Consider the following 13,310-nt stretch of genomic DNA (forward strand, 5'->3'; position numbering starts at 1 on the left):
TGGAATAATAATGATAAACCTCCTGTGTTCAGGAAACAATGAACTTCCAGCACCAAAACACAGGACACATCTAGTCCCCCTTTCTCGTCTGTAAGATAAGATAATCCTTTATTAGTCCCACAATGGGGAAATTTACTGTATAAAAAGGAAGTGTTTGATGAAAAGGAAGGAAGAAGCAGGAAGTGTCTTTGAGTTGAGGTTTCCTGAATATTTGGGTGAGTCAGCCTCAGTCAGTCACAGTCCATCAGTTACCCTCTCACAGCACAGGTCTTAGGCCCTGACTTCTTAACCCTTTAGAGCCGAGGCTCCTTGCATCATTTTAATGAGACTCAGATGTCCTGGCACTCGCAGACTGATGCTCATGTCAGCCACAGGGACCTGTGCTAGGAGGGATGCATGTGAGGCTAATGCACAATCTCATTCTCACCTGATTAGCCAGCTGTTTAGCTGTTGGAATTTTTTCGATAGCACATATAGTTCAAAAGATACGGTAATGAGACATGCAGGGACAATGGGAGCGCAGGCACTCCTGTCAGGTTATAACCAAGTCTGGTAAACTACATAAACACAGCAGCAGCTCCATCTGATCATAGTGGAGAATAAAGGAACGGACACAAACACTAACTGTTTATCACATGATTCAATCTCTTTATTAAAACCACAACTCACCTGTTTACAACAATAAATAAACCAAACAAATACAAAACAACAACAAAGAAAATTACATCTTTCACTGTCAGACAGGATAAATAGATAGATAGAATATCAAACATCAGTTATAGATCCACTACATCATAAGCAGTGTTATTTATACTGGTGCCTGCATTCAATCATAAATACAAAAACTGTGTTCAGGTGTGTTGTTTACCTGGAGAAGAGATGGACACGAACCACCAACCTGAACTCTGCAGCAGACCATGTTCATGGTGACAGTGTCCTCTGTCAGCAGGACAATGCTCTCTGCCACAGATCAGACGGAAGACACAACTTCTGTTTTTCTTTCTCTCTTTTTTGGAAATTAAAAACCTCAATAGTTTTGATGTCTCAGTCCAGTTCACCATGACACCTCTTTCAGGAAGTTTCCTGAAGCGTTTTCTGCAGCTCTTCATCTCCTTCTGTTGATGTCGTCTCCAGCTTTTCCATCTCAGAGATGTTTGGTGTTTTCTCTGCTTCCTGCTTCTTCTTCATCCCTGTGAGAACATGAAAGCAGTTTGTGAGTCACTGAGTTCAGACCATCTTCATCTGAAGTACAACACTGGAGTCAATGTACTGATGAGAAAATGTTACAGAGCAGAGGTTTGTTACTTACAGAGATTTCTACGTTTCACCAGGACTCTGAGAATAATGAGGACAAGAGCAAAGAGAAAAAGACCAACACCAACAATGGCACCAACCCTCTTATTCTCCTCAGCTCCTGAATGAAGATGAGAAAGTGTTGAGTTGAGATGAAGAACAAACTCAGAGGAGATGCAGTTTTTAGTCAAGAATGAATCTTTTTTTAATTTACCAGGTTTCTCTGACTCGATGGTCGTTGTGTTTGTCCTGTTGTCTTGGTCTTTTTCCACTGTTTCAAATAAGAAACAAACACTTTAAACACTTTTTCAAATCACATCCGTCTGATTTAGGAACAAACTTCTTCACTGTCTCTGAATCTTCTGATGGAAATTCAGTATTAAATTCAGCAGACTCACCAACAGTAAGAGTTATGGTAGCACTGGCTGCTAGTCCTGGGACGTAACATGTGTACAGTCCACTGTCTGTCAGGGTCAATGAGGAGATGTTCAGACTGATGATTCCTCTGATCAGATCTTCATGGATCAGAGTCGTCCTGTCTCTGTACTGATCCATCTGTGGATCAGTTTGGTCCTTTTCATGTCGATATGCGTGGACCACCTCTTTGTTGATGTCAGCTCTGGTAAAATCCAGCGTTTCTTTCCTCAAGTCCACTGATGGATCCAGACGACACTGAAGCTCAGCAACATCACCTTCTTCTGCCTCGATGGGTGGAGTTGGACAGGAGACATGATGATTTCCTGTGGACAGAAAGAAACAAACCACAGAGACAGTTAGCTCTAAAAACAAACACTATTTCACACATTTAAACACTTTAACCACACACAGAGTCCTGGGCAAATCAGGGGTGTAACAAATCTACCTACCTAATCTATCTACTAATCAACCCGAGGATATTCCTCCTATGCTGAAAAAACTGATCTCAGTTAATTGAATAGTTGAAAAAAAGTATCTAATCTGAAACCCGCGGAATATTTTCACACTCATGCAGCACTCCTCGTCAAACCACAAACCACAACACTCATTTTTTACAGTGTACTGCTCTGACAGCCAGGAATCTGTAAAACCGCAGAGGTTCCGTCCATACAGTGAAGATCTGCGGTGTTCTGCACAACCTCCCTTCATGTACTGACACAGAAGATTCAGCAACCGACACCAATCCCTGTCTACACGGGAGGCTACAAAGTAACGCAGCCTGGAGTCAGCGTGTCTCCGGCGCCTGCGCAGTACAGACCTCGGAGCCGGTCTTTAATAACGTTCAAAAACAGTGACAGTGAATCTTGTCTCGACGCAAATTTGTTGACAGTTGTTAAAGTTGTGTTGAAGCTGTGTTAAAAAGCCGTTGGTTCATCAGTGTGATCATCGTGGAGGCTGCAGCTCGATGTGTTGTTGAACTGTGTCCAACTCTCCCCAAACAACAGAAGCCGCTCTCTGACACAGCGTCAGGATGACATGAATAAAGAAGCTTAAACTCACCGCTGACAACTTGATGACTGAAGAATAAAACAAGCAGGAAGATACAGACTCTCTCCTCCATCTTCAGCTCTACTGTGACTCGTATGGTCTGGTGGTAATACCGCTTCAAACTCAGCTGTTCAGTTCATGCAGCGGGGAAACTTCTCCGAACACTCAGACACACCCCTCCTCAGAGAGAAATTCTCATTGGCTGAGAGCTCCCCGCTCAGAGAGCTCTCAGCCAATGAGAGTTTGTAGATGTAGATAGAATGTAAATCTCGTACATTGATCACGCCCATGCGTTCTATGAGCATTCCATTGGTCGGAGTCAAAGCTCTGGTCGTGTTTTGACATCACGTGACAGTAACCACAGTTTACACAGTTACAAGTTGTAAAAAAGCAAATAAATAAAGGAAAAAAAATTATAATGGTGAACTTTTCACTTTGAATTTCTCCTCTTCGTAGACATTTAGTATTTTTAGAATCAGGACTAATATTTCACTGTTTGTGTGTTTTCTCTTCCCAACTCTTGTCTTTAATGTTTCCCAGCAGAACATTGTGCTGTAACCAGATGATGGATGTTATTCACTTCACCTGTCAGTGAACTTTAATCCAACACTGAGCATTGATTCCATCAGTTTCCATCAGTTCTCCAGGTTGAGTAAAGTGCACAGAGTCATTGTATTATTATTATTCACTGTGCACAGATCAGCTTCAGGGTCTGGGAGTTTATTTCTCTGTTGTCTTCTTACACTTTGTCAGTTCATCGTGTAGTTGTTTAGTCTTCTGCTGTTTGTTCACAACAGGAATCTTCTGCTGCTGTTATACAGACTATTAAAGATGATTAAATATAAATAACAGAAACACCACTGACACAGTTTCAGGATGTAAATCTGAAAATAATGACGCATCAAACAATAATGAGCCTGAACTTACCTGTGATAACTTCAGAGAATGAGAAAATAACCAGGAGAATAAGAAGCCTCCTCTTCATCATCATCATCATCAGTTCTGTGGTCCAGCTGAAGTTCTGCCGTGTGTGCGTCCATTTATAAACCACCCAGGATTTCCCACTACACTGTCAATGTTGTCTTCTCTGAAATGAAGAAGTAATAAGAAGAACTGTCAAAACTTGAAATGAAAAGATCAGGAAATCAGGAAGTGTGAACTGATATTCTAAGAAATAAGATGAAGAAGGAGGTGATTCGTCAGTGAAGTGAATCTGTTAAATCATCCTATGACATGAGCCCTCCATGCTGTGATCATCTGTTGACTCTGCCGTCCTGGTGTGAGGAAAAGAAACTCCCCTCCATCCAGCATGACCCTGACACACAGCATCATTATCTGGTACAGGATCTGTGTCAGAGAAATTCCTACAGAGCAGATATTTAAGTTGTTTCTCTGCCACTGAATACAACTGTTTACAGACACTTGGCTGAATCACTGATAGTGGTGCTAATAGCGGCAGGAGCTCATTCATACCTGTACATGCTACAACAACAAAAGGCAACACTGAGCTGCTGCTCCCCCCCCCTCCCCCTCCTCCCTCCTCCCTCCTCCCTCCTCCAAGGTGTGGCAGGAACTTTCCATTATTAAAAGAGACACAAAATAGAAGACAAAGTTGAAAATGTGTCTCAGCTCATACACTGTGATATCTGAGAGGTGGTTCTGATGGTCTCAGACTGTAGCTGAGGTTCAGGTTTCATTAAAGGGAACAAACTGGGCTCAGGTCAAAGTGGGGTGAAGAGAACTACTTGTGCTACCCAGAATGCATTGTGAACAGGTGTCTGTGAGTGTGTTTTACTGTGTGTGTTGTGTGTTCAGTGGATGGTTCATCAGACTGGACTCACACTCAGCTGTTTTCAAACCAACTTTATTTACAAACTCAGTCAGTGAACAACAAGTGAACAAAGGTTCCTGTCCAGCAGGAAACGTTTAACCAACAACTTCTACAGCAACACTGAAGCTGGTCAAAGTCATTTACTCATTTAGTATCATATGATGATTATATTACAGTTTGCATGGCAAAATACATACAAGTTCAAGGCAGATTGGAAACTGCCTGAATTGCTGAAACCAGAGCAGCTGTTAAACACTTCTAACGTCTTCTCTCTCCAGCAGCCGTCCGTCCATCGACCATCAGTCCACGTCTGCCAGCTCTCGTCCCTGGTCTCCTCCTCCCTCCCTCCTCTGACAAATGGCTGAGAGACAGAAAAACAGTTTGTGATTCTGATTCACTGATCTGTTTTCATTTTGTGCAATGTTTGATCATTGAAACAACTTTACATCTCTGGGTCTCTAAAAGTGATTTAAATGAAGCTGCCTGAGAAGTTTAGAGAGGAAATGTCTCTTTGGTGAAACTGGTAATAACTCAGAGACACAACAACTACTACAACTGTAGTATAAAACCTGAATACTCAAGTACATTTACCTACAAACTGTACTGAAGTACAACACTGGAGTCAATGTACTGATGAGAAAATGTTACAGGGCAGAAGTTTGTTACTTACAGAGATTTCTACGTTTCACCAGGACTCCAATAATCAGACCAAGAACGAAAAGAAGAACAGCAAGAACAGCAACAACAATGGCACCAACATTCTCCACCTCTTCAGCTCCTGAATGAAGATGAGAAAGTGTCGGACACTTTAAACACTTTTTCAAATCACATGTGTCTGATTTAGGAACAAACTTCTTCACTGTCTCTGATTCTTCTGATGGAAATTCAGTATTAAATTCAGCAGACTCACCAACAGTAACATTCATGGTACAACTGGCTTCCAGGTCTTTGACGTAACATCTGTACAGTCCACTGTCTGTCAGGGTCAATGAGGAGATCTTCAGACTGATGATTCCTCTGATCAGATCTTCATGGATCAGAGTCGTCCTGTCTCTGTACTGATCCATCTGTGGATCAGTTTGGTCCTTTTCATGGCGGTACGAGTGGACCACATCATATTCTCTGTTGAGGTCAGCTCTGGTAAACTCCAGTGTTTCTTTCCTCAAGTCCACTGATGGATCCAGACGACACTGCAGTGAAACATCACCACCTTCTTCTGCCTGGTTCGGTTCAGTCTGACAGGTGATCTGATGAGTCGCTGGAGAAACAAAAATGAAACATACAGATTAAATTCCTCTAAAAGACAAACCATCATTTCATTCAAACACTAAAACACACAGAGCTGATTTTTCTCAGTTCAGGGGAGCAACAAAATGCACCTCCAGCAGCGACATTTATTCTCAAAATCAATCAATCAATAAATCTCCAAATACTGCGTAGACATTCAAATTTTGATGAAACTGTCAGGTGTGTGTTGGTTTAACTGAGGGCTGAAACTACAGTTATTTTTCTCGTCCATAAATCTGATGAATATTTTCTCAGTTGATTGTGTAGTTGTTCAGATTTCAGCTGTTTGTGGTGTTAAACTGAATTTATGACACACATGATGATCATGTTCACCTTCAGTAAAACACAGCACAGAGATAAATACTACAACACTTTAAACTAAAGATCAAGAGTTCATGAACTTACCCAGGACAACAGGTAAAGTTAAAGTCCAGTTCACATGGGAACTGGTGATAAAGTTACAGTGAACCCTGCATCTGTGTCCGAAAAAACTCTTAAAAAACTAACAGAAACACCTCCCTGAGACAGTCAAACTGTCTATGATCCAGATGAAGTTCTCTGTCTGCACAGACAGATTGGTCCAGCCATGTTCTAGTTTAACGTTGGTCCCTGTTAGCGTCAAGTTTAATTCAAATACTATCGAGCCGCAGATAAAACAAACACACGGTTAAAGCTTCGTCGATGTTCCTTGGTCAACAGGAACAACCTCAACCGTAGAACAACTGAACGCATGCGCGGTACATCAACTCACTGTCTTCCAACATATCACTCCGCCAGTCTCAACTATCACTAACTTTAGTGAGGTGCATGTAGTCCCTAATCCACATGAACGAACAGAACCGAAGGACTACTTTTTACTTTTTACTTCGCTATTTTCCATAAACATTCATTATTTTTCGGATCACATTCAAAACATGTGACCAGTTGATAAAATACGATGCATTAAGGATTAAAGTTCCCGACAGTGTATGACAGTCCCAACCCAGAACCCAACAGAGCAGCATATGTTCAGGAGTGTCAAAGTTCAGTCAGACCGTCCATCACAGTGGACATCAGCAACACTGACAACCCTCCATAACAAGGGTTTTCTACTGAGTTCTACTTAATCAACTCACCAGTGACGTTGAGTCGACACTTGTCAGAGCTTGAACCGGACTCTGTTTTGACCTCACACAGGTACAGACCTGAGTCCTCAGTCCTGAGTCTGGACACATGAAGTCTGAGTCGTCCTTCTCTGAGGACGTCTTTGTCAAACTGGACTCGTCCTGAAAACTGTTCATCCTGAGACTTTGAGACCTCAACACCCTCATGGAGCTGAAACAGTCTTGAGGCTCTCTGATCAGTTATCAGTTGACAGAGGATATAAATGTTGGAGGAGCTGAGAGTTTTGGGTGTGAAGGTCCATTCCAGTGTGATGTGGTGGTTCTCCTCTGCCTGATAGAAGGTCTGTGCCACATTCACTACAAGTGTTCCTGCAGAGAGACAGAGAGGGAGAGGGAGGAGCAGGTCAAACCACTCAGAGAGCAGGATGAAGGAGTCAGGACAGAAACAGATGGTTTCAGTGACTGAGAATAAAGACCAGCAGAGCAGGAATCTAACTGAAGAATAAAACACAGACATCAAACATTCTAACCTCACTCTACTGTAATCTGACTCTATGATAATATCTTTATGAGGAGTTTTCAATGATCAGCTGCTGATGATTTCATCCAGTCTGAGCTTTTACTGACTCTCACTGTTTTTTATGGTGTCAGTGTTTTTTTTTTTTTTTACTGTGTTTAAGATGTCTACACACAGACAGGAAGAGAGAAAAAGATGGTGCATCAGCTTCCTCTTTCAGACTCAGTGTGTCCTGATGTGAACTCACTGCTGTTGTTGATATAAAATAAACTAAATCAATATGAGAACTTTCTAACAGAGACAGAAACACAAGAGTTCTCCTGGTTCACTTTCCTCTGTTCACACTCTAATATATCTTCCTGTTTCTGACATGGCTGTAGATTTAAATGTTCCACCATCCGTTGGCTTTACTTCCCTTTTTATTATTACACGTGTCACATGAATGTTGTCAAATGAAGCTTTAAAAACTAAAATGTTGCAGCGTGAGGTTTCTAAATATCAGATTCAGTCTCTGAGTTAAACTCTACACAGAGCTGATCATAAAGACGCTGTTTATGCTTTAACCTCCACATTAACATCATTTCACTTTACTGCTGTTTATAAAGTGAACTGACTGTGTTTCGTTCCGCCTGTAAAATGGCGACCGTCTCTCTCCATGTGAGGTGAACTCAGCAGCTCTCCTTACATCTCACTGCGTCAAACTCTTCAGAAAACCAACAGACTGACCCAGTAGTTTAACACTGAAACAATGAAAGGAGCTGAAAGATCAGAGTCTCTCTCTGTGCTCTGTGTCTGTAAAACTTGTGTGAGTCAACAATCAAATGACAAACTCTCCACGGTCACTGAGAGGGAAGTGATGAAAGTAGGATGGAGAGTCTCTCTCTCCGCTCGTCACCTCTGACTGCAGCCACCAACTTTCTACCCAGTCTGGTCCTTAAAGCAGCTCATTTAACAGATGAGAACTAATGAGAACATCTTTAATCTGACTGATGATAAATAAACAGGCTTCATGTTACATTGTGTCCATACAGCAACAGAGGAACTGTAACACCTCCAGCAGGGACTCTTACTGTCAGAAACTCTCTGAGTGAACAAAATAGAACAATAAATGATCGTGAACTCACCACTGACAGCGACAGAGAGCTGAGAAATAAGCAGGAAAATACACAGAGTTTCCTCCATGATCTTCTCCCTCCGGACGGCAGCGACAACAGAACGTGATGTCGTCACACGCCAACGACAGCGCTGTTAGGAGCCGGGCTTCTCCATGTAATCCTTCAGTGTTGCATTCACTTCTCCTTTACACCATCAGCCTGCAGGATCATAACGTACCACACATTTCCACAGGCTTCAGTCAGCAAAGATGAACTGTGGCAGATATTCCTCTAACTTCACCTCACTGAATAAAAGAAAACAGACAGTGTTTGTCTTGTTCCTTTGTTCTGACCAATGAACCATTGAGTTTATCTCTGAGTCAGATACACACTGAAAAACACTGAAGCTGGAAGTCATTTCATCATTTAACATCATATGATGATTTAAACATTAGAGTTTAAAGGACAGTGTTAAAGTGCAGCATGAAGGACAAAATACATCAAAAAGGAAACAGTTTAAAATCCACCGTCCACACAGCAGAGGAAATAAAGCTTCCAGCTGTTTTTAAGTTAGAAAACCTGAGATCAGTGGAAAACAAAGAGACACATTAATCTGACAGAGACACATTTACATTCAACCATTTTATCCTGAGAGACTCACAAGTGAGGAAACTGTGGGTTCAAGGACACTTCAGCAGCTGGGGATCAAACCACCAACCCTGTGATCAGTGAATAACCCACAGTCTCTGTTGTTGTTCTGTGTCTCATCACTGCCACCTACAGGCTGAATGCAGTAACTACACATCAGGTCCAAACTGACTGAGACCTGGTCTGTGTTCTGAAGCAGGATTTGAGGTTAGTGAGGAAACTTCAGCTTTAACTCTGGGGTTTCAGGGTCACAACCAAAGTTAACCTGTTATCAGGTAAATCACCATGGTAACTGATGCTGAACGGCTAACCTGCTCCTGTCAACAGCTACTGACCAATCAGATCACTGGAAAACAAAAACATACAAATGTCCTGGATATGTTGAACTCACTTTGTAGCTCAGGCCTCAGATGGAAATTTGAAGCTTGAATAGTTTTGATGTCTCAGTCCAGACAGTTCATCAACAACAACTACACCTCTTTCAGGAAGTTTCCTGAAGCGTTTTCTGCAGCTCTTCATCTCCTTCTGTTGATGTCGTCTCCAGCTTTTCCATCTCAGAGATGTTTGGTGTTTTCTCTGCTTCCTGCTTCTTCTTCATCCCTGTGAGAACATGAAAGCAGTTTGTGAGTCACTGAGTTCAGACCATCTTCATCTGAAGTACAACACTGGAGTCAATGTACTGATGAGAAAATGTTACAGAGCAGAGGTTTGTTACTTACAGAGATTTCTACGTTTCACCAGGACTCTGAGAATAATGAGGACAAGAGCAAAGAGAAAAAGACCAACACCAACAACAATGGCACCAACCCTCTTATTCTCCTCAGCTCCTGAATGAAGATGAGTAATAAATGGTCGCCCATCATCGATCACCTCTACACCTCTGAGACCACGTTTATCAAACCGTTTCCTGTAGGGTTCAACTTCTCTGTCTGAGATCTGTCTGCTGCCACCTGCTGGTCTGTTCCACACCTGTTCTCTGTCAGAGAGGAAGTTTGTGTTAAAACTGCTGTGGTTCACAACACTGGAGTCAATGTACTGATGATAAAATGAAGTTTGTTATTTACTGATTATTCCAAGTTTCACCAGGACTCCGATAAGAATGAGACCAAGACCAATGAGAGCACCATGAACACCACCAACAATGGCACCAACATCCATCTTCTCAGCTCCTGAATGAAGATGAGAAAGTGTTGAGTTGAGATGAAGAACAAACTCAGAGGAGATGCAGTTTTTAGTCAAGAATGAATCAGAGACATTTACCAGGTTTCTCTGGCTCGATGATCGTTGTGTTTGTCCTGTTGTCTTGGTCTTTTCTCACTGTTTCAAATAAGAAACAAACACTTTAAAGACTTTTTCAAATCACATCCGTCTGATTTAGGAACAAACTTCTTCACTGTCTCTGATTCTTCTGATGGAAATTCAGTATTAAATTCAGCCTGTGTGATGATTCCTCTGCTCAGGTTTACATGTTGGACTTCTAAATGTTCATCTCAGTAAATAGAGTGCTGAGCAGCCACACTCCATCAGGTCTAGTTCAGCAGTAAAGTCTCTGACAACCCTCCATAACAAGGGTTTTCTACTGAGTTCTACTCAATCAACTCACCAGTGACGTTGAGTCGACACTTGTCAGAGCTTGAACCGGACTCTGTTTTGACCTCACACAGGTACAGACCTGAGTCCTCAGTCCTGAGTCTGGACACATCAAGTCTGAGTCGTCCTTCTCTGAGGACGTCTTTGTCAAACTGGACTCGTCCTGAAAACTGTTCATCCTGAGACTTTGAGACCTCAACACCCTCATGGAGATGAAACAGTCTTGAGGCTCTCTGATCAGTTATCAGTTGACAGAGGATATAAATGTTGGAGGAGCTGAGAGTTTTGGGTGTGAAGGTCCATTCCAGTGTGATGTGGTGGTTCTCCTCTGCCTGATAGAAGGTCTGTGCCACATTCACTACAAGTGTTCCTGCAGAGAGACAGAGAGGGAGAGGGAGGAGCAGGTCAACTGAGGACTTATTGATCAGTGTTTAGACTGTGGAGAATAAAGTGAAGGAGTAAACTAACCAGAGACACAGGAGATCAGGACGATGAGCAGCAGGATCCAGCAGATCATCTTCAAACCCAAACTGAGAAATAAAACATTGACACTGAAATATTTGTGTTGTAAAAAGTTGTATTGTCACTGAAACAATCAATGATCAAACATTCTAACCTCACTCTACTGTAATCTGACTCTATGATAATATCTTTATGAGGAGTTTTCAATGATCAGCTGCTGATGATTTCATTCAGCTTTTTTTTTCTTCTTTTTTTTTAACAACGTGAGTGTTTCTACTTTGATGTCACTGTTCTAGCTGGAGGGCAGAGCCATGCAGAGCTGGTGGGTCTACACCTGAAGACACACCCACTGTGAAAGTCTGAGACACTAATATAGGAGTGGTCTCAGTGTTTCCTGATGTGAACTCACTGTTGTTGTTGATCAAAGTTTCTTTTCATTTTCATGCTTGAAAATAAACTAAATCAATATGAGAACTTTCTAACAGAGACAGAAACAGAAGAGTTTCCTGGTTCACTTTCCTCTGTTCAAATAAACACTGTTTCATGTCTCTGTCTTCATCCACCAACAACGTGCACGTGACAATATGGCCGCTGTGACCGGTTTTCTAAGTGCAAAGTCCATATTCTAACATCTTGTCTAAACACGACACCAGTTCCTTTCATAACAACAAATCACAGATGAACACAACAATAATATCTACTCTGTATTTGCACATTGTCTCTTTGGTCAGTGAACAATCAGACGTGAAACTACACTCAGGTACGGCCGTGAAATCACTGAGGAAACATTATACTTTCTACCCAGTCTGGTCCTTAAAGCAGCTCATTTAACAGATGAGAACTAATGAGAACATCTTTAATCTGACTGATGATAAATAAACAGGCTTCATGTTACATTGTGTCCATACAGCAACAGAGGAACTGTAACACCTCCAGCAGGGACTCTTACTGTCAGAAAATCTCTGAGTGAACAAAATAGAACAATAAATGATCGTGAACTCACCACTGACAGCGACAGAGAGCTGAGAAATAAGCAGGAAAACACACAGAGTTTCCTCCATGATCTTCTCATCAGAGCAGCTCAGACTGACTGTGGAGTAGCTCCTCACTGATACAACTCTCTCTGTAAAGTGGGATAAAGGTTATCCTACCTGGAGAGGCAGGACAATGACGAGTGAGAACGTGATGTCATCACACGCTGTCAGCCAATGACTTCTCCTCCTTAAACCACACCCAACAGCCTCAGTACGTACCACACATTTACACATGCTTCAGTCAACAAGGATGGATTGCAACATATTTCTGTAACGTCAACTCATTAACCAAAAGGAAACAGACACAGTCCCACGTTCCTTTGTTCTGACCAACAAACCATCAGGTTTATCTCTGGAGTCAGATACACACAGGACACAGTCCTCACTTTGAACATCCAACCCTGAACATTCAGGAGCAACACTGAAGCTGGTAAACACTGAATACAACTGTTTACAGACACTTGGCTGATCACTGACAGTGGTGCTAATAGCGGCAGGAGCTCATTCATACCTGTACATGTTACAACAAGAAAAGACAACACTGAACTCCCCCCCCCCCCCTCCAAGGAGTGGCAGCAGGAGCTTTCCTCCATTAAAAGGAAGAGAGACACAAAATGGAGGACAAAGTTGAAAATGTGTGTGAAAATACACTGTGATATCTGAGAGGTGGTTCTGATGGTCTCAGACTGTAGCTGAGGTTCAGGTTTCATTAAAGGGAACAAACTGGGCTCAGGTCAAAGTGGGGTGAAGAGAACTACCTGTGCTACCCAGAATGCATTGTGAACAGGTGTCTGTGAGTGTGTTTTACTGTGTGTGTTGTGTGTTCAGTGGATGGTTCATCAGATTGGACTCACACTCAGCTGTTTTCAAACCAACTTTATTTACAAACTCAGTCAGTGAACAACAAGTGAACAAAGGTTCCTGTCCAGCAGGAAACATTTAACCATGAACTTCTACAGCAACACTGAAGCTGGTCAAAGTCATTTC

At 42.1% G+C, this 13,310-nt stretch overlaps 1 protein-coding gene across 32 annotated transcripts in view; it reads right to left on the reverse strand.

The window, feature by feature from the left end:
- LOC108883801 (polymeric immunoglobulin receptor) overlaps positions 1 to 13,310 on the reverse strand; it is a 73,984-nt gene that overhangs the window by 35,041 nt on the left and 25,633 nt on the right. For 16 of the 32 annotated variants that reach the window (XM_051070349.1, XM_051070347.1, XM_051070345.1 and 13 more), the window contains 4 exons: positions 11,296 to 11,357; positions 10,841 to 11,197; positions 5,499 to 5,846; positions 5,259 to 5,366 (listed from right to left, as the gene is read on the reverse strand). In XM_051070349.1, the coding sequence (XP_050926306.1) occupies positions 5,259 to 5,366; positions 5,499 to 5,846; positions 10,841 to 11,197; positions 11,296 to 11,344 (862 nt within the window). In that variant the 5' untranslated portion in view covers positions 11,345 to 11,357. Of the gene's footprint in view, positions 1 to 4,604; positions 4,950 to 5,258; positions 5,367 to 5,498; positions 5,847 to 6,990; positions 7,348 to 8,619; positions 8,770 to 10,107; positions 10,214 to 10,301; positions 10,407 to 10,497; positions 10,555 to 10,840; positions 11,198 to 11,295; positions 11,358 to 12,292; positions 12,411 to 13,310 lie in introns of those variants that run through there. The other 16 variants (XM_051070339.1, XM_051070341.1, XM_051070337.1 and 13 more) reach the window with 11 other exon arrangements.

This window comes from Lates calcarifer, linkage group LG5, assembly GCF_001640805.2.
Source record: "Lates calcarifer isolate ASB-BC8 linkage group LG5, TLL_Latcal_v3, whole genome shotgun sequence".
NCBI classification, from domain to species: domain Eukaryota; kingdom Metazoa; phylum Chordata; class Actinopteri; family Centropomidae; genus Lates; species Lates calcarifer.